The following is a 21,862-nucleotide window of genomic DNA, read 5'->3' as shown; positions in this document are numbered from 1 at the left end:
CTTAATCATTCAGCGCCGATTTTTAGGACAAGACTGGTGGGAAGATCATCCAAAGGCAAGGCGGAACGATCATTCTCTACCGAGGAAGATATTACAATCCCAAGAAAAGGCCAGTGATCCCCTTGATGTTATGGCGGCCGCATGAACCGGTCTATCCAAAGCTGATAAAAACAACAATTGATGGTCTGTCTGTGGAAGAGACCAAGGAGATGAGGAAAACGGGCCTCTCGGTGCCGGTTTTGATCAAACTCGGTAATTTATTGGGTCAGAACTAACAATGATATCATTTTATAGTAAATTAATTATGAATGTTTATTTTTCAGCAAAAAATGGGTATTATGGTAATCTCGTGACCATGGTCCGAGATGCCTTTCTGGTGGGTGATCTTGTCCGAATCGACTGCCAGGGCCTGGAAAGGAGTGATTACAAGAAGATCGGCGTCAAACTTAGGGTATTCTTCTGTTCCTGCTGGGAAATTTTAATGCTGCTTCTTGTAAATATTTTTCCATTTTTTTGATTTTCAGCACCGAGATTATTTCAATGACTTGTATTTGACTTGTTTTATGCGTTTTATCTTTGTTTACTATGGGAATCCGGCTGCCTTTTGTCTGTTCAAGTATTAAAATTGAATTAGTCAGTTGATTTCTGCATTGGAATCCGTTATACCTCCCTTGCTGCTGGGATTTTAGTGCTGCTTCTTGTAAACATTTTCTAATTTTCTATTTTCAGGGAAGTATATTAATGCAGTAACTTACATTTCTGACATGAAACAGAAGGTTTTGATCAATTTCATTTGTTTCATGCGTTCTTAGTGCATGTACTTTGGACTCGACTGTATTTTGTTTTTCAACTATTGAAATTGAATTAGTGCTTATCCTATTTAGTTAGAATCTTTTTTTTACTAGTTAGCCGGCAGTATCACAACCTTAATTTAATTAATAAAAACCATGTCGTCTATTTTTAGACCGAATATTATACAATATCATTTGAAATAGATCAATATATTTTTTCAAAATTTTCAGCTCGACACTGGTATTTTTGTCCTGAACTACTAGTGTTTTCGTTGATCATGAAATATTTTATTTTTCAAAATGAATTAGAGTCCAGAAAATGTATCATATCTGTCTTCTCCAAATTATTCTAATTCTCTTGAAAATGCAGGAAGTTTTAAAAAGAAATTCATGTCAAAGAAATCAACATGATTTTTTTTCTTAGATTTGGTCGAAGAATCTGTGCTCGTTTTTTAAATCTAAAAATGAATTTTGAATCTAGAAAAATCACCAGTTCATCATATCTTCAATCTTTTTTTTTATTCAAACAACTTCTCCTCATCGGCGCAGGATCTCGTGCCGTGCGTCCTCGTCACGTTCCAGAAGGAGCAGATCGTTGTCTGGAAAGGCGATGACCGGTCCAGCGCCGCCATGGCCGGTCTTTCATCTTCTTCCTCTGAAATTGAATCCGACAGCGAGGAGAAGGTACCGCCGAAAATCTCTGACCTCTTTGAACAAGACTCATGAAAACAAATTATTTATAACATCCTCACTCCAGTTAGTTAAAGTTAGGATTCTAGCAGAGTAATTATAAATTAAAAAGATGAATAATTTAAAGTTTATGACACGTTTGGGTGAGAACAGTTAAAATTGAGCTTCTCAAGTAGGAAAGGTACCAAGAAGGTTGGGCAAATTGATTTAAGCTCATACTAAGCACCCATTTACCACATGAATCTAAATTATAATAGTCTTTTGAGTTGAGGAGAAATCTTCAGGCAAGAGCTTAGCCAGAAAATTCATCCGCGACCCAAGCCGCGATGAACAGGATCGCCCAAACGACCCAAGCCGCGATGACCTGCATCCGCGACCGCGCCATTCCCGCAAATCCCCCGACCAAACCTTCAATCGTTACAACACCAGGCCGCTAAGAAAGATCCATCAAAACTGGTCCAGATTCGCACCCTAGCGGAGCACCACGACCACGAAACCCTAATTTCTCCACCCCAGAAAACGCCAGCAATCCAATCTCTCCGATTTCAAATCCAAAACACCGTTTTCTGCAAACATCAACCAAATTCACGCCTCGTGAGGAAACAAACCCAAAGATCGGAGCAGAATCCTTGAGCAAAAAACAAAAAAAAAAAAAAATTAAAAAAACGAGTTTATCATCCGAACCTCTTCGCTCCACAAACCTTCGTCTTCCCCCAAATCCGTCACAGCTTCTCCAATCTCCGAAGACTCGGTTTCATAGAGAGATAGAGAGAGAATGTAGAGAGAGAAGCCGCAGGATTGAATGCGGAAGAGAGAGATAGAGAGAGAGAAGCCGCAGGATTGAATGCGGAAGAGAGAGATAGAGAGAGAGAGAGCAGCAGCAGGATTGAACGCGGCGAAGAGAGAGAATGTAGAGAGAGAAGGAGCAGGGTCCTTAAACTAATAGTTATTAAATCCCTCTTTTTTTAAAAAAAAGAGTTATTAAATCCGTATTAGCTCCGCTCCACCCTAAATTAAATGATCTTTGTATTCAAATTGTCATACAGGCAATTAAACAATTAAACAAAGCCAAAAAAAAAAAACCCTAGCCCGCTCCCCCTATATAAACTCCCCCACGATATATGTATCCCCTCTTCTCTTCTAGGGCAAACACAGATCAGATCGATCGTCTTCTTCCCCGAGCGGCGCCGCGGAGCAGCGAAGATGACGACCCGCTTCAAGAAGAACAGGAAGAAGAGAGGGCACGTCAGCGCCGGCCATGGCCGCGTCGGCAAGCACCGCAAGCATCCCGGCGGAAGAGGTAACGCCGGAGGTCTGCACCATCACCGTATTCTCTTCGACAAGTACCATCCCGGCTACTTCGGCAAGGTCGGGATGCGCTACTTCCACAAGCTCAGGAACAAGTTCTTCTGCCCCACCGTCAATGTCGAGCATCTCTGGTCTCTCGTCCCCGAAGACGTCAAGGCCAAGGCCAAGAGCGACGGATCTTCCGCCCCTCTCGTCGATGTCACCCATTTTGGGTATTTCAAGGTTCTCGGGAAGGGGGCTTTGCCGGTCTCGCAGCCGATTGTGGTCAAGGCCAAGCTGATCTCGAAGAACGCCGAGAAGAAGATCAAGGAGGCCGGGGGAGCTGTCGTTCTTACTGCTTGAAATTGGTAAGTTTTCTTCTTTTCTTTTCTTTTCTTTCTGGGGTTTCTTTTTTCTTCGATGAGGAACTTGGGTTTTTTTTTTTTCCTGGAGTTATTGATCATGAGAACCGGACTTATATTATAGTCTTTTGAATTTCTTTGCTACATCATCTTTGAGTAAATTTGAGTAAATTTTTGAGTAATTTACATCATCGTGGATTGCTTTGATGAGAGCCCCAGGCTTCAACGACTTCAATGCTCCCGTGTGTCTGCGTTTTGGAGATATTTGAGCAACACTGAAGAAACTCAAAACAATTGCGACTCTTAAGGGAGCAGAGTAAATTCATTTTTTGGAGTAAATTCAGATTGAATCAGAGAGCAACTTCAAGCATTCTGAGATTTTTTTTTTTGCAAAGCGGAGGAATGGTACTTACACAATCTCAGTGTACCGCATTCTCCATGCCGGAAAGCCTAAATGGCACCTTGCTGGGGCAAACACCAGAAGAAGCTCCGGTTCTGGTCCATCACGACCTTTGAGAAAATAAGAAATTATCAGTTGTTATAACATTAAGTGAGTTGATGGAAAAAGGAAACGACAAAAAGAAATGGAATACTGACTCACCCACTCGTCTCAAAGCATCAGAAATATCGGATTCTGAGGGGGTCAGCGATTCAGTTTCTCTCAATAGATCGTCGCCTTCTAGGTAAGGTATTTCGAGCAGATGATGAGTAGACAAAACTTCTTTCCCATCGGCGTAAGACAAAACTTCCAGAGACATCTTATTATGATGAGGAGAATGCAACCGAGATGAGTATTCTATGCACAAATGAAACAAGTTCAAACATTTGGTTTAAATTAAGACCTACCCAGGAAAGCGACGCTGAATCGAGCCACTTCTTCAGGCTGGATTCGGATCTCTTCAAAACGCCTAAAAATGACAGATTGAAACACATCAGAATTTCAATCGGTCGCCTAATTCACAATAAAGAACAAATAAATAATTCAATCAGTCGCCTAATTCACAATAAAGAACAAATAAATAATTCAATCTACTTCCATCTACCTCTTACTCTCTCTCTTTCTCTATTCTCTCCCTCTCTAGAATCTCTCCCACTCTCTTTCTCCCTCTCTCTCCTTCTTTCACTCTCCTCTCTATATCTCCATTCCCCCGTTTCTCACTTTCCCTCTCTTTCTCACTCTTCCATCTACCTCTTACTCTCTTTCTCTATTCTCTCCCTCTCTAGAATCTCTCCCACTCTCTTTCTCCCTCTCTCTCCTTCTTTTCCTCTCCTCTCTATACCTCCATTCCCCCGTTTCTCCCTTTCCCTCTCTTTCTCACTCTTCCATCTACCTCTTTCTCTTTCTCTATTCTCTCCCTCTCTAGAATCTCTCCCACTCTCTTTTTCTTTTCTCCCTCTCTTTCTCTCTTTACTCTCTCTCTCTCCCTCTCTCTTTCTCTCTTCAGTCTCTCTCTCTCTCTCTAGTATCTCTCTCCCTCCCTCTCTCCCTCTCTCCCTCTCCATTTTTCTCTTCCATCTCTCTTCCCTCTCTCTCTCTCTCTCTCTCTCTCTCTCTCTCTCTCTCTCTCTCTCTCTCTTCCCCCTCTCTCTCTCTCTCTCTCTCTCTCTCTCTCTCTCTCTCTTCCCTCTCCATCTCTACTATCTCTCTCTTCCCTCTCCATCTCTTGTATCTCTCTCATACCCCCTCTCATTTCTCCCTCCCTATCTCTATGGTATCTCTCCCTCTTTATCTCTCTCAAGCATATTCCCACATATCTCACTCTCCCTCCCTATCTCTGTTTCCTTTTCTCTATAACCCTCTCCCTGGTATCTCCCTCTCTCTATGGTATCTCTTTGACTCGACGATATCAGACTACAACTCGTTGACGTTTGATAGACCTATCACCTGTCATGAATTTATACATATTTTAAGGGCATTTTGGGACCATTTCGTGCATATTTAACTCAATTTCATGAAATATTACATGTCATGCAATAAATAGAGCAAATTATGAAAATGATGCATTTTAAATAAAAAATCTGCATAATTTACATTGGCTCATGTTCTATTTAGTATGTTCCTATGAAATCGCAGGAGAAAGCATGTTTTTGGAATTTGCAGAAAAGGTAGAGGGAACTTTCTAAAAGCCAAACAAAATGTTGATATTTTGTTGGGCCGGCCAAGGATTGGGCCTCAAGCTAGCAGCCAGGCCAGCAAGCGAAGACGCTCAAGCCGGCCCAACCGCCAGCGAGACCCAGTGCACTAGGGAACGCAACGGTGTGCCCGCGCCAAGGCCCATGTAATATTGTCAAAAGGTACAGAATCTAAGATGCATAGGATGCATAATTAGCGCGTTTGATTTTGAATCATATGCTAGATGCTAATCGTACCTTTTGGGTAAAGTACCCATGTCTCCAAACTTATGAAGTGGATAACATGTCAATGATTTGTTGTAGTTGATACATGGGGAGGTACGTTACTACACACCTGAAAGAGTATAAAACTTTTTGATGTGATCGAAGAGAATAATACTTGAGTATGGAGTTCACATAGTTCATGCATGAAGATGTTACTTATCTCAACTTAGTCATCCACGTATGAGATGAATGGTTCATCAAAGACATGGATTCACATTGTGTTAGACATGGTGGATTCCATGACGAGCAACTTAAGACTTCTAGTGAACCCATGTGTACATGCAATCATTGCAATTGCATGAATGCTGAACTTGTTAACCATTTAATCTGTGAATTTTATTCCACAAGAGTTGTGGAAAGAAAATGAAGCCCAACTTTACAAATGGGAAGTCTAGCCCATAAGATAAGGCTCGACTCAGATATGATGGAGTTGAGGACTATAAAATATGGATTGTGTGGATATCCAAATTGGAAATTTTGGATACTACCTTTACCATCCTAAGCAACAAAAGTGTTTTGTTGACTAAGGATTGTCTTGATGGAAGACACATATCTTCTACGAGAAGATAGTGGGAGCCAAAGTAGTCTCGAAAGGAATTCCTGATCCATAAATATCATAACCTCATTAGACGAGGAGTTAGTCCTAAACTTGTTAAGAATTATACCGACAAGGTTCATATGTTTGGTAGAAGTGACTAGATAACTAGATCATAATGTTGGACATCGTGATTTTGAGTTAATGTCGGAACACTCTACCTAAGAGATGGTGATCTCTAACATATGAAGAGGCTATTCTAACTTTTGGAATGAGCGAGAACATATGAATTCTGGAATTTGGTCCACACATCTCAACAAAGTTGTGAACTTGGTTGACACTCTGAATGGTATGGTACCTATTAAGAGTAAGTAATCTTTTGATAAAGATTAGGTGCTGATGGAAAGATTGAAATTGTTCAAAGCAAAAGTTCATGGAGTAAGGGTTCACACTAGCTGCCATGATACAGTCCACCAGAATTGTTTTCGCCATAGATGCACACTATGATTACGAATCAAGAAATGGATGAAGGTGTATATGATACAACCTAATATCATACATCCAAGTGTGCAAGCTGCCAGAATCCAATTATGGATTGAAGCAGACATTCTAAAATTAGAATATGAGTTTTTGATAGAGTGATCAAATCTTATGTCTTCGTTGAGAATGAAGAACCAGCCATGCAAGTATACATGATGACCAGTGGGAGCACAAATACGATCATAATTATCATATTCTTTGTGTAGGGTACATTCTACTCATTGAGAATGATGTAGGAATGTTATACTCTATAAAAGAACGACTGTCAAATATCTTCTCCATGAAAGGATTTTGGAGAAGTAACCTATGTATTGAGAATACCGATCTATAGAGATAGGTCAATAAGGTAACTACTCCCCAAATCCATAAACATAGATGTCATCTCTAAAAAGGAGTTTTGGGATGGGGAACTCCAAGAGAGGTCCATTGTGTCATGATAATGAGATTAATCATGCACATCATTCTATGTGCAATGCCTGAAGTGGCTCAAGATCTAATAGTTATGAGCACTAAAACAACATGATATGTGTTTTGGATGTCTTGAGAAGACAAAAGGAAATGTAGCATTCATGTAGAAGATGCATTGAAACTCAAGGGCAACATAAAATTGAGTTTTCAATGAGATTCAAATGATACAAAGTCTACATTTGAAGTTAAGTTTTATTGTATGCAAGTACAGTCAATTGTAAAGCTTCCAAGTAGGTCAACTTAAATCTTGACGACGAGAGTGGAGTACATCATTGTAGTTGATGTTACCAAAAGAAGAAATAATGATTGAAATGTTCATCACTAACCATGCATTTATATTTGATCATAAACCCTATTCCATTGTTGTGTGACACCGATGGTGCTAATGCACAAGAGAAATAGTCTAGGTCTCATCTGAAGTTGGAGAACTTCTTAAGACACTTCACTTGATTAGGAAGATCATCTTTAGTAGGAGATTACGTAATGGAAGTGTTCCATTGACCGACATTATAGCAAATCCATAGATGGAGCCATTAAGCTCAATGTATCTTGAGTATCACTTGTAAACAAAGGGTTTGTTCACTTAGAGTGATTGGCTTTTGTCCAAGTGGGAGATTGATGGAAATATATGTGGCCGGCAAGCCAATCACACAATCCACATCTCGTTCCATATTCAATAATATAACATATTCATTATAGTGCACGTGTGATGCGTATAATGAAGTCCATGAATACATGATCGGACTTAGTGAATTATGATGAGATCGTAATACGGAGATCACTCGTCTTTAAGTATGTGTTCTAAACATTTCTGTTCAAAGGATACACGAGAAGGACATCGAAGTATCCGGATAGAATAGCACTATCTAGCCTCACTCATATGATGAGTATGGCCGGTCCTGTAGCCATTAGTGTGCCAACACTAAGGATAGATAGTGGGTGTTCTTTAGTGGAAAGAGTTCACAGGATTGATCCGTACGAATCCCTGAATGGTATTATACCGAACTGTCAATCAGGTTGATTCACGTCACGGTTGTGTAAGTGGTCCTTAGACCTGAGACACCAAAGACGTCTTGTGGACGGACGGTTGTACTTTGGCTATGGCCAACGAGTCTCTAATCATGGGATTCTAAACGGTCTTAGTTCGGGTGCATCAAGAAGTACACGAAGGCGATTGAGTGATCAAGATGGGATCATCCACCCTCCGTATAAGAGGTGACAGCTCAAGGAAGATGATGCGATGAAGTCCTTGGCCAAGGCAGTGAAATATCGGAGAAGAGTTCTCCGATGATTTCTGAATGCATCAGTACTAACTCGGATGATCGATTAGGGTTTGACAGTTGACCATACCCTAAGTCGTCCAAGGAGCGTCAAGTGGATGAGGGATTATACATACACGGTAACCGATGAAGAACAGGTTCCATGAGTGAGTCTATACACACTCCTTTGTATCTTCTAGGACACGAGGTGTAGCTTGGCACCCCACGTGTCGGAGTCTCGACCTATCGATTGGGTTAAATCGATCCGACATTAATTAATCTATATGATGATATAGTTAATTAATTTGGAAGGCCAATAATGGATATTGGGCCGCTGGAGTCGTTAACTAGACTGATACATGGGCCTAGAGGGTCACACGCAAATGGTCTTTTGGACGTTGGAAGATATACTTAAGTTTTGGGGGTTTTTATGAAAAATACCCACTTAGTATAAATAGGGGAAGGCCTTGAACGAAATTCACCCAGGCCAGAATTGTTTAGGGGCCTTTCCCTTCTTCTCCACTCTCCCCACACCCCCTCTCCACCCCTGATGTGATCGGGATGACGTAAAGACGCCGACGGAGATCGAACGGGGCTCGTCTACGAGAAGGAGGAGATCCGACGTGCCGAGGAACGTGTGGATACATCTAGAGGCTGCACACTTGAGCAGCTCGACTCGTCTCGCTCCGGGATTGAAGAAATCACGAATCGGATTCGTGTAAAGGTACGCCATTTTAATGGTTTTGTTGATGCCGTTCGATTCGCAATTACGTTTTCCGTTGTGCATCGTTTTTGTGTTGCTCATCCATCTCAAGGCCACCAGAACCCAACAGACCTTACTCACACTATACGTCCTGAGTAAGTTTCAACTTTTATAAATTTATTTGATTGTAGGCAAGTTAAAATTTACAACGACACATTAAAAATTAATACCCTCAATTTGCCTCCATCAACGTTGACGCCAAAGGCGATGAACAGTTGTCGAACTGTCGATGACTCTGCCATCGTCAACGCCAATACCAACATAGGAAATTGTCGTCCATAACATAACAATAATATTTCAATGTTGGTGGCAGACATTGATGAATGACAGTAACCACTATTCATTAGCTGTCATCGTAATCGGCATAATATTCATCATCCGTCATCCGCCTGCTGTATGTAGATGTAATGAGATTATGATAACATCAACAAAGTCAACTTGGGACACATGGATGAAGATGATGACACAATCACCATCTTAGAATAACAATTTAACTGAAATTTTAGTGTGTGTTTCTTCATTCTTTTTCCATTTCCCATATGTTGCCAGTTGAATATTTGTATCCACCTGATATTGTTCAATTCTAATTCTTAACCAGGGAAAATGCTAAAATCTTCCACTGGGTTAGTATCAGCTTTCTATTTGTTAACACTTACTGCCCGACTTTATTCGTCTGGAATTTCTTAAATTTTCCACTAGTATTTTTTCGGTTTGCTATTTATGAAAACTTCTCATGTGCTTCGTACACTTCTTATCTCTACTTCAATTTTATGATCTGATATCAGAATATCTGATTATGCCAGTATAAAATCGCTCTGCAAATTCCTGTCAATAATTACTCGATAGTAGCCATGATGTCAATGACTATCGTTGACGAAGACGACAACATAGACAGTTGACATCATCATCCTAGTGAATTCATCTTCTATTTGTTGACATCATCATTGACATCACTCTTCGTCATCGTCCACATGTGTAGACCCCAAGGGAACGGGAATGGCCAACCCAATTAAACCCGTTGACGTTCGCGTTGACTTTTTTTGGCATTGACGAGTGACAAATCCTAACCTAAATAATGAATGTCAATAACTATCATTGACAATGACGCCAACATACACAGTTGACGTCGTCGTCATGATTTCATCTCCTATTCATCAACTTTCACGTTGCCACCACTCATCGTTGACGTGCCCCCACGCTGATCCCTCTAGAACTGATTTTCTAATCTTAGTAAAACTCGTTGTCAACACTCGTTGACGTTAACGACAACACAGAAAGTTGACATCATCGTCGTTGTGATTTCATGCTCAGATCCCCCAACACTAACATTGGGAACACACGTAAAGTTCAGGGACGCGGACGGGACGATTGTTTCATCCTGGGACGAAAAAAATCATCCCATCAAAGGATGCGGACAAATTTTGTGACAAAAATTCGTCCCGAGAGGCCAACGAACGGGACGGTTTTTGTCCCGTGGGACAAGAAAACATCCATCCAGGGGTCTTGGACAATGGACACACGGGTGTGGAGGAAGACCGCTGGATTCACATCTGGCAAATGAAATCTCACCACATGGCCTCACAAGACAATTTGCATCAAAGTCCTTATAATTTTTTGCGCATGCAGACTGACGCCGCTCACAATTAATTGTACATTTGTCCATTTGCACTCTCTCTCCTCCATGTTTCCCTTAAGAACCTTAGAAAAGTTTATATTAATATATTAAAAATATAAAATGGGTGTTTGGTCCGGGACATTTTTTGGGACAAAAATTTGTCCCGGATGGACTGGACGGAACGAAAAACTGGCCCGGTATGATTGGATGGGACGGTTTTTTATTGACAAAAACTTCAAGACCTGATAAGCAGGAAAGGGCCATTTCAGGAGACATCCTGTGTGCCGATTGCCGGCCTGGCTATCCTCTCTTCTGGCCTGTCGCCGTCATTGGCTGTGATATACTGGCTTTCTTTGCCGGCATCTTCTTCGGCCTCTATGGTGCCGTCATCGTGTATCAGGTCACACCTGTGTCACTTCTCCTGCTTCATCTTGGGTTTACTGCCATTGCGGATGAGGATGAGATGACAAATTTTCATCATTCTCTCATCAATTTAACCTATTCAGATGACGAAGGCAATGACAAGATGTCCTCATATATCTGGCCGATGTCAAGAAATCATCATTGTCCTAAGTATATAATTCACTCATCATCCATCATAGATGACAAAATCACCATTGTCAATGTCCTTAAACGGAGAGAGGACCTGCTTATTAAGTAGTAGTCAATGGTCAAACTGCTGAGATTAATTCCAGTATTTACACGGCGTGATTAGCCATAAGTAGAATGGTGGTATCAGTAAGAGGATTAGACGAAGACTGTTACTATGATTGAAAATTTACTCAAAAACTTGAAGATGATGTTACAAAGAAATTCAAATGATGATGTCTATTAGGATGACTGTCTGCCAAATTTCTAAACTAAACGAAAACTTAAACACTATAATATAATTAACACCAGGAAAAAATAAAAACCCAAGTTCCTCATCCACGAAAAAGGAAACCCCAAAAAGAAAAGAAGAAAACTTATCAATCAAGCAGTAAGAACGACAGCTCCCTCAGCCTCCTTGATCTTCTTCGGCGTTATTCGAGATCAGCTTGGCCTTGACCACGATCGGCTGCGAGACCGGCAAAGCCCCCTTCCCGAGAACCTTGAAATACCCGAATTGGCTGACATCGACGAGAGGGGCGGAAGATCCGTCGCTCTTGGCCTTGGCCTTGACGTCTTCGGGGATGAGAGACCAGAGATGCTCGACATTGACAGTGGGGCAGAAGAACTTGTTCCTGAGCTTGTGGAAGTAGCGCATCCCGACCTTGCCGAAGTAGCCGGGATGGTACTTGTCGAAGAGAATACGGCGATGGTGCATACCTCCGGCATTACCTCTTCCCCCGAGATGCTTGCGGTGCTTGCCAACGCGGCCATGGCCGGCACTGACGTGGCCTCTCTTCTTCCTGTTCTTCTTGAAGCGGGTCGTCATCTTCGCTGCTCCGCGGCGCCGCTCGGGGAAGAAGACGATCGATCTGTGCCCTAGAAGAAGGGGGGATTTATCGTGGGGGAGTTTATATAGGGTGGAGCGGAGCTAGGGTTTTTTTTTTTGGGTTTGTTTGTGGGACCCTACTACGCGGGCAACCGGTTGCCCCAAAAAACCCGTGTCTTGCCCTCATTGGAAAAAAAACGCATGTCTTGCCCTCATTGGACGTAATTCCCTCTCTCTCTCTCTCTGTACTCCTGTACTCGGTGGCAGCGTCGGGGGGCGGGGGGGTGGGGTGGTGCGGAGAGGCATGGTGGTGTTCAGCCCCTTGGTCGGGCGATGGCGGAGAGCTCCGCCGCTGAGAATCCCGAGGGCGATGGTCGGGCGATGGTCGGGCGATGGCAGCATGCGCTACTTCCACAAGCTCAGGAACAAGTTCTTCTGCCCCACCGTCAATGTCGAGAATCTCTGGTCTCTCGTCCCCGAAGACGTCAAGGCCAAGGCCAAGAGCGACGGATCTTCCACCCCTCTCGTCGAGGTCACCCAATTCGGGTATTTAAAGGTTCTCGGGAAGGGGGCTTTGCCGGTCTCGCAGCCGATCGTGGTCAAGGTCAAGCTGATCTCGAAGAACGCCGAGGAGAAGATCAAGGAGGCTGGGGGAGCTGTCCTTCTTACTGCTTGATCGCTATGTTTTCTTCTTTTCTTTTCTTTTCTTTTTGGGGTTTCTTTTTTCTTCGATGAGGAACTTGGGTTTTCATTTTTCCTGGAGTTAATTATTATGAGAATCGGACTTATATTATAGTGTTTTGTGTTCCTGGAGTTAATTTAGAAATATGAAACGACTATAATATAAGTCTAAGTTTTGGGGTCGCTCCACTCTCATCAAAGACCTTGTGCCGGTGTCTCTCCAAGTAGGTTTGGCAGCTCTCAAGGAGATGAGAGGGTACCGGGTAGAACGGGCCAAGCATCTCCGTAGTAAGGCCTAGAACTTGTAAGTTGCTTTTGAAATTTTCTCCAGCCTGAAGAATCAGGAACGATATAAAAATCTTCCAAGAGAAGATAGCAGCATCGGTGGAATTCCCCGCAATCATCAATCTTAATATGATCTATCTCAATTTTAAAGTATCATTGGCCTTTGAAAAATTCCTAGTTCTCCACTTATTCACTAAACGGCCCAAATTTCATTTTTTTGTGAATTCTACTCTTCTTGCGCAAATTCTCAATATAGATCAACCAACAGTCAACAAGGACATCACACCATTTTTTTCAGATAGATGGCCAAATTAACAAGACGATCCACAAATTTCAGGTAATTCCCAAGAGATAAACTCCGAGAGGATCAACAACAAGATATTTGAGCTAAAAATTTAACAAAGACAACGAGAAGGACACAGTCCATATGGGAAAGCACAGCAACTTTCAAGAATATTCGAATGGAAAATCAACACTTTTCATACAAGTTCATCCTTTAGAACAATCAGCTTTAAACAAGATCACCGCAACAAAAAAAATTCCTATAGATCACCGAAGTGACGCAATAAACCGCAATACTTTCGGATAAATTTTCAAAAAAAAAAAATGAGTTGCATAATAAGAAGATTAGGAGGGACAGAGAGCACCTTTCTTGGATGAACAAGACCAATGGGGGAGATAATAAGGCAGCCCCTGACGACGGCAATGAACCCTAGCTCCTGGAACTCCCGTAGCGAAGAAGAAACTTGCAACGATTCCACTGCAAATAGCAACAATCCGCCGCCCCTTCTCTCTCACGCCCTTTCTTTCTCCCTCTCCACCGTCCCCTCTCTCAAACCTGGTTCTGAGCTCTCTCCCGGGTGATTCTACTTGGACGGGCTAATCGATCATATATCTCACTTTCTCCAAATCCCGTTATGACGTGGAATCCACGTGGCTGCCAGGTGGATTCCGCCTAGGTGGACTCCGCTGGAAACCCACCTGGCAGCCACGTCGATTCCACGTCACAGCCAGGCTACGCACGCGGACCAAATAGGGAGTTCGGGCTGTGCCGCGGCGAAAAAAAGTTAGGGCTAGAACGCTGATTTTCGAAAAAGTTTGGGCTGAACCATGATATTAACCCAAAAAAAACCCTAGCCCGCTCCCCCTATATAAACTCCTCCACGAATTCCCTTCTCCTTCTAGGGCACACACCGATCGACCGTCTTCTTCCCCGAGCGGCGCCGCGGAGCAGCGAAGATGACGACCCGCTTCAAGAAGAACCGGAAGAAGAGAGGGCACGTCAGCGCCGGCCATGGCCGCGTCGGCAAGCACCGCAAGCATCCCGGCGGAAGAGGTAACGCCGGAGGTCTGCACCATCACCGTATTCTCTTCGACAAGTACCATCCCGGCTACTTCGGCAAGGTCGGGATGCGCTACTTCCACAAGCTCAGGAACAAGTTCTTCTGCCCCACTGTCAATGTCGAGCATCTCTGGTCTCTCCTCCCCGAAGATGTCAAGGCCAAGGCCAAGAGCGACGGATCTTCCGCCCCTCTCATCGATGTCACCCAATTCGGGTACTTCAAGGTTCTCGGGAAGGGGGCTTTGCCGGTCTCGCAGCCGATCTTGGTCAAGGCCAAGCTGATCTCGAAGAATGCCGAGAAGAAGATCAAGGAGGCCGGGGGAGATGTTGTTCTTACTGCTTGAAATTGATAAGTTTTCTTCTTTTCTTTTTGGGGTTTCCCTTTTTTCGTGAATGACGAACTTGGGTTTTTATTTTTTCCTCGAAGGTTAAAGACCATTCATGATTTTCATACTATTTAATAACTAGTCAGTATATTGATATTTTTCACCCTTCGATAACCTGTGCAGTATTTTTTGTTGGTATATTCTTTTCACTATTTATAGCAGTTTTCACACATATCTTCTGATGGTATACCAGATCTCGCCATTGGTAGCTCGGTTTAATGACTATTTTCATAGATATTTTCAAGGTTTCATTCCTATTTGCTTGGCAAAGCATCCATTGGAACATAGAATTGCAGATATATTATTTCCATAAATCATTAGTATTCCATCCTCCCGGTTCCCTGTTTCATATGGCCAAAAATTACGCTTTACTGAGACGCGTTGGCGCTGCGATGTCAACTGGCCCCTCTTGCTGTTCTTAGATGTGTGCGATTTTCTTTTGTCGAACAGGGCATGCACGGACCCTAACTTTGACTTGGTCCAATATGAATGAGGAGACATAATATTCGTTGATTATCTGAATTTAGAAGCTTTTGACCAGAGTTTACCCCCCAAGGGATCCTTAGAACTGACATGATTTTAATTTAAAAGGATATCCTATCGTGGCTGCTTCAAACACATACTATTTATAAAACACATTGAAACAGTAAAACATATGCAAGCATTCTCCATTCCTACTGAGTTTTATCATTATCGTTCGTTATTTATTCAACGTGGTGACTCATACCCCATCTTAATAAATAAATATGTACGCTAGTCCTTTGATGCACATTTGTGGAACCGTCAGAACTTATATTCATAACATGTAAGAAATTATCAACACTTTCAGAAGGCAAATGTAACCGAAATGAGATAACGCAATAGTTTTCTGTACTAATTACTCGAGATAAATTTTCTCTTAATGTTTCGCATGAATATGTAAATATTTATTCTATTCCTCATTCATGATGAAGGATCGCTGACATATTCACCTACATGGATATGATGATTATACTTTTATTTATTGATACATAAAAGTTAAATCTAATTTCCCAATGTTTTTATGACGACATTAAGTGTAACATATTGGAAAAGATTGTGAACTCTTCGAGAGCCAATCAATAACGTAATAATAGCGAGTCAGTACACATTTCATAGCCTTCGCAATTTCTGGCAGTGGTTTAATTTTTAATTATAAATAATAAGTCCATGTGGGTCTAATAAGTCCATGGCAAAAATATGCAGGGAAATCGTGTATCGAGAAGATGTCCGAGGTCAACCATGCAACAATGTTTGGGAACTATTTATGTTTTTCTGCCTTTTTTGCCACCTGCCACATAGTACCATTCAATTTGATCAAATGGTAACCAGTTACGTTTTTTAGATACATTTATCCATTTATTATTGAACTTGCTTCCTACATTTTTAGACATTTACAAGAAGCAAATTGAAAGATCTATCAGACCCTCAGTTTAGAGATTTTCGCGTCAACATGTTACGAGTATCTCGGTTTCATTACTTGTGTGTATAATGAGTCATTGTTATTCCTTTTTCTTCATTATCATCATTTTTGTGAGAATCCAAGAAATCATTGATAAAATGGCGGATGGATGACGGGACCAAGACATTTCTGTTATAAGTTAAAGTCATCAGTAATCATTCTGAGATGACGAATGCCTGATGACAGAAAATGGATGGAAATTACAAACAGACAACAGAGAGGGAAATAGATCAATCTGAATGGAGAGAGAGATAGAGAGAGAGAGATAGAGAGAGAACAAAGTGAGATATAAATTACAAGAAGGTGATCAAAGGGATGACTGCTGATGGAATTACAAGAAGTTCAATCTGAATGGAGAGAGAGATAGAGAGAAAGATAGATAGAGAGAACAAAGAGAGATATAAATTACAAGAAGGTGATCAAAGGGATGACTGCTGATGGAATTACAAGAAGTTCAATCTGAATGGAGAGAGAGATAGAGAGAGAGAGACAGATAGAGAGAACAAAGAGAGATATAAATTACAAGAAGGTGATCAAAGGGATGACTGCTGATGGAATTACAAGAAGTTCAATCTGAATGGAGAGAGAGATAGAGAGAGATAGATTGATAGAGAGAACAAAGAGAGATATAAATTACAAGAAGGTGATCAAAGGGATGACTGCTGATGGAATGGTGACCATGACAAAATGCAGATGGATGACGATCGCGATGAAATGTAGACAAATGAACGGATAGCTGTTCAGTCCTGTGTCGTCTATCCTTGACCGAATTCTCTCGCTATTCTATCGCTTCTGATCTTATCATGACATTGGCACTAATTTTTAAAGCTAGAAAAAGATCTAAAAAGATCTATTAATCATAAAGGAAGGATTGCCGATATTGGGTGACCTTCATCCTTTTTCTTAAAAAAGGAATCAACTACGAAGAAGATTTACTTGATAAAAAATATATCATACATGTATCTGGTTAAGAGTTTAGTGACATCCTGCATCATGTTTAATAAAACAATCAAGGTATTAGCTCCCTCTATCCCTCAAAAAATAAGATTTCAGCTACCTCTGGCAGAGAGAGAGAGAGAGACAATTTCAAAAGCAACTTACAAGTTCTAGGCCTTACTACGGAGGTGCTTGGCCCGTTCTACCCGGTACCCTCTCATCTCCTTGAGAGCTGCCAAAACTACATGGAGAGACACCGGCGCAAGGTCTTTGATGGGAGTGGAGAGACCCCAAAAATTGGACTTATATCATAGTCGTTTAATATTTATAAATTAAACGAAACACGAAACACTATAATATAAGTTCAGTTCTTATAATTTAACTCCAGGAAAAAATAAAAACCCAAGTTCGTCATCCACGAAAAAAGAAACCCCAAAAAGAAAAGAAGAAAACTTAGCAATCAAGCAGTAAGAGTTTAGGGACATGATGCAGGATGTCACTAAACTCTTAACCAGATACATGTATGATATTTTTTTTTCTTCAAAAAAAAAAATGTATGATATATTTTTTATGAAGTAAATCTTCTTCGTAGTTGATTCCTTTTTTAAGAAAAAGGATGAAGGTCACCCGATATCGGCGATCCTTCCTTTATGACAATAGATCTTTTTAGATATTTTTCTAGCTCTAAAAATTAGTGCCAATGTCATGATAAGATCCGAAACGATAGAATAGCGAGAGAATTCGGTCAAGGATAGACGACATTTGTCTACATTTATTTCATCTCGATCGTCATCCATCTGCATTTTGTCATGGTCACCATTCTATCAACAGTCATCCCTTTGATCACCTTCTTGTAATTTACATCTCTCTTTGTTCTCTCTATCTCTCTCTCTCTCTATCTTTCTCTCCATTCAGATTGATCTATTTCCCTCTCTGTTGTCTCTTTGTACTTTCCATCCATTTTCTGTCATCAGGCATTCGTCATCTCAGAAAGATTACTGATGACTTATAACAGAAATGTCTTGGTTCCGTCATCCATCCGCCATTTTATCAATGATTTCTTGGATTCTCACAAAAATGATGATAATGAAGAAAAAGGAATAACAATGACTCATTATACACACAAGTAATGAAACCGAGATACTCATAACATGTTGACGCGAAAATCTCTAAACTGAGGGTCTGATCAATAGAGGAGCGCTCTTTGGCTGATTGATTATTTTTTAGTAGAGCCTGACTGAAAAAAAAAATCTGCATAGTTGAAGTTATTGCTGAAATTAAATAATCACTCGCATTTACACATATATATGTGACTGATTATAAATCCTCATATATATGTATACACATATATACATTTTTATTAATGCAACTGGAAACACCCCCAGAGAGAAAGATGATATGAAAGAATGCTAAACCATGGGACATTGACTATTGTTCAATAATTTTCCTGAAGCACCTACATCACTCTCTCCCATTTCTCCCATAGTTCAATCTTCTTATAAAAAAATATATATATACATATCTGTGTATGTGTGTATAATGGGTGATTGTTCTCTTTTTCCATTCTTCTTTCTCCATGGCCAGACTAACTGCCCTCTCATAACAATAACTGGATAGATAACGTTTTTAGTACCGCTACAACCCCCAGCCTTCGAGAGAGCATTTACCAGGGTTATCTTGATGTAGTGGTTAAGATCCCCTTCCTCAGCTCCAGACGCCTCATTATGGTTTGACTCTTAGCATCTAGTGTAGTCTCTTTGGACATCTTGGCACTAAACCAAAATAAAGGTCCAACTCTTTACCCAATCCTTTATAGGATTTTGAGGTTTATTTCCTTTGGGTTTGAGACAGTTGGATCTCTTCTTTGATTCAAAATATCCCCTTTGGTTTGAACAATTATCCTCTCACTTCCGTGTGTTTTTCATTCAATTTAATGCTTTGGTTTGAACAATTCCCCTTTGGTTTGAACAACTATGATTTTGGAAATAGTTTAGTCTCCTAATTGGTAAAGTGGGGAAACTGCAGATATAATCAAAGGAAAAAACCTTTTATAGGAGACTTTCCCAAATTTATTCTTCTAGAAACAATATTATTTAGCTTCTAGCCATGTTTAACCAATGGATTGTCACGTTTTTTTAAATAAATATTGAAATTTCCAAAGTTTTTAAAGTACTTGCAAAATGTAGAATGGTATTTGAAACATGAATTTACAAAAAAATAGAAAATAAATATTTACTTGACTATATTGAACAACATAATTCATTCTAAAACCTTAAAAGATTATGCCCTATGTACTTTATTGTGATAAGAACGACCATCTTTCATGTGTTTATCAACTCTCAAAAAATCTATTGCATATGACTCTCATGAAATCATACTCATGTGCTTGTTATTCCTATAATTTATTAAATTCGTAGATTTTACAATTTTTATAATTTTTATGTAATCTCCATAATAGTTTTATCATGTACAAATATTTTTTGCTGCTGCGCATCGAGGAAAAATTAAAAAGGATATTTTCACATGGGATCAAGTGAGGCTAGAGATCGCCCATTTAACTTAGGAAAGTTTGATGTCATTCAAGATTAACCATGTCTGTGTTGTAATCAACAGAGCATGTCAGCCAACCTGGAAACCTGATCAAAGGGCCACCAAATCAATATCAATTAGGATTAGAAGCACTATACCTTTCCAACTTGCTATTTAAATAGTTTCTAAAAGCATATTACAAATACTAGTCATTACATTAAATATACATCTGAAAGAATAATTATTTATTCAAATATAATAATAAACCATTAGAATAAAGAGTTTCAAAAAGTGCCATATATTTTTGTACGACATAAACATTAAAATCATAGAATAAATGGAATAGATTAAAATAATACTCGAATAAATTTAATAGCTGATTACATCTTAATCATGAGATACTATATATCTTAAAATACGAAATGCATTATGGTATTTATGTCTGATAATTCTTTTTTTAATCCATCACCAAATTAGAAACGTAATTTGAATTTAATGATGGCAATGAAGCAACATGGAAGAAAAGTTTTTTTGCAGTTATTTATTGTAATATTAATTTATAATTATTGATTACACAATTCCCATGAAGAAATACTCACCGTTATTAATTGACCTAAAAGCTCAAATGGTGCACGGACATATCAAATTGTGCATCACCATGCATGGTAAGTAATAAACTCAATATTATGGTTTTTAATTCTGGTACTGTTGGTTTTTGAGTTTAGCCAATAAAATTTATAAAAAATTACTGAATTAAAATATGACTAATTCCTATTAAGGATTGTCTGCATGGTTAACAATGATAAGGGGTTTAACATTGTTTATATGGTGATTTAAGGGGTGAGACATGGCACTTGTAAAATAAGACATAGAAAAAAAAAGGGAAACTGTGATGTAGGAAGGTTGTACATAATATTTATTGAGATATTATTAATATTAGAATGAACAATAAGATAGTAGATGGTGATGTGTGAGAAAGAATGAGAAGTAGGAATAAGAAAGATAAATTGGACTAAAGGTGATGGGATAAGAAGGTTAGCATATGGAGAAAAGGGGAAATGAAATAAAATGAAATGGAAGGATTTAAAGGTGATGGAGATGCTGGAACTGATGTGATGAAGGTAGGGACGATGGATCTAACCGTGGAGTGATGATAAAGATGGAACAACGCAAGGCAAGGATACTTACCCTAGGTCCTTAGCTTTTGCTGGGACCATTATCATTTCTAAGTGCAGAGATAGTAGAGGGAGAGAGTGAGAGGGGAAGCCGAAGACAGTCAAAGAGAGTGGGAGAGCCAGTCAGAGTCACAGAGAGAGAGAGAGAGAGAGACCCAGCGAGAGTCCAGAGCGAGAGAAAGAGAGAAAGCCAGTGAAAGTCAAAGAGAGAGAGAAAGAGAGAAAGCCAGTGAAAGTCAAAGAGAGAGAGAGAGCCAGTGAGAGTCAAAGATTGCGAGAGAGAGAGAGAGAGAGAGCCAGTGAGAGTCAAAGATTGCGAGAGAGAGAGAGAGAGAGCCAGTGAGAGTCAAAGATTGCGAGAGAGAGAGAGAGAGAGAGAGAGACAGTGACTCAGTGAGAGTCGAAGAGCAACAGAGAGAGAGAGAGCCTGAGAGAGTCAAGGAGAGAGAAAGAGAGAGAGAGAGAGAGAGAGAGAGAGACAGTGACTCAGAGAGAGTCGAAGAGCAACAGAGAGAGAGAGAGAGAGCCTGAGAGAGTCAAGGAGAGAGAGAGAGAGAGAGAGAGAGAGAGAGAGACAGTGACTCAGTGAGAGTCGAAGAGCAACAGAGAGAGAGAGAGAGCCTGAGAGAGTCAAGGAGAGAGAAAGAGAGAGCGAGAGAGAGAGCCTGAGAGAGTCAAGGAGAGAGAAAGAGAGAGCAAGAGAGAGAGAGAAGGAGCAGGGTCCTTAAACGGAGAGAGGACCTGCTTATTAAGTAGTAGTCAATGGTCAAACTATTGGTCTCTTCCGGGCCCACGGTTTATTATAGTCAATGGTCAGCGTTTGCTGCCATTGCAAAGTTATATACGCCACGCTTCCCTCTGAAAGGGATCGGGTCCTCCGCCCGGTGAGCACATCTCCTGCTCACCTCCCTCCAAGGATTTTCA

At 40.5% G+C, this 21,862-nt stretch overlaps 2 protein-coding genes and 3 pseudogenes across 2 annotated transcripts in view; 4 read left to right on the top strand and 1 right to left on the bottom strand.

Moving 5' to 3' along the window:
* The window catches only part of LOC144713517 (CRS2-associated factor 1, mitochondrial-like), a 7,411-nt gene extending 5,875 nt beyond the window's left edge, over positions 1–1,536 (top strand). Inside the window, exons 5-7 of the mRNA XM_078588111.1 lie at positions 27–252; positions 324–451; positions 1,341–1,536. Of these exons, the coding sequence (XP_078444237.1) occupies positions 27–252; positions 324–451; positions 1,341–1,517 (531 nt within the window). The 3' untranslated portion in view covers positions 1,518–1,536. The remainder of the gene's footprint in view (positions 1–26; positions 253–323; positions 452–1,340) is intronic.
* Positions 1,537–2,617: 1,081 nt separating this feature from the next.
* Positions 2,618–3,274, top strand: LOC144714044 (large ribosomal subunit protein uL15x). Its single transcript, XM_078588781.1, has one exon. The coding sequence runs from the start codon at positions 2,685–2,687 to the stop codon at positions 3,129–3,131; it is 447 nt and encodes a 148-aa protein (XP_078444907.1). The 5' UTR covers positions 2,618–2,684; the 3' UTR covers positions 3,132–3,274.
* An 8,415-nt stretch (positions 3,275–11,689) lies between these two features.
* Positions 11,690–12,166, bottom strand: LOC144713633 (large ribosomal subunit protein uL15x pseudogene; annotated as a pseudogene).
* Positions 12,167–12,425: 259 nt separating this feature from the next.
* Positions 12,426–13,018, top strand: LOC144713758 (large ribosomal subunit protein uL15y pseudogene; annotated as a pseudogene).
* Positions 13,019–14,259: 1,241 nt separating this feature from the next.
* Positions 14,260–14,870, top strand: LOC144713745 (large ribosomal subunit protein uL15x pseudogene; annotated as a pseudogene).
* The last annotated feature ends 6,992 nt before the right edge of the window (positions 14,871–21,862 follow it).

Source organism: Wolffia australiana, chromosome 16 (genome assembly GCF_029677425.1).
Source record: "Wolffia australiana isolate 7733 chromosome 16, ASM2967742v1".
Lineage (NCBI taxonomy): Eukaryota > Viridiplantae > Streptophyta > Magnoliopsida > Alismatales > Araceae > Wolffia > Wolffia australiana.
The sequence above is the reverse complement of the archived record's forward strand: the minus strand, read 5'-3'. Positions and strand labels throughout refer to the sequence as shown.

Coding starts and splice junctions, on each gene's coding strand:
- LOC144714044 (XM_078588781.1), top strand. CDS start 2,685: ATGACGACCCGCTTCAAGAAGAACAGGAAGAAGAGAGGGCACGTCAGC.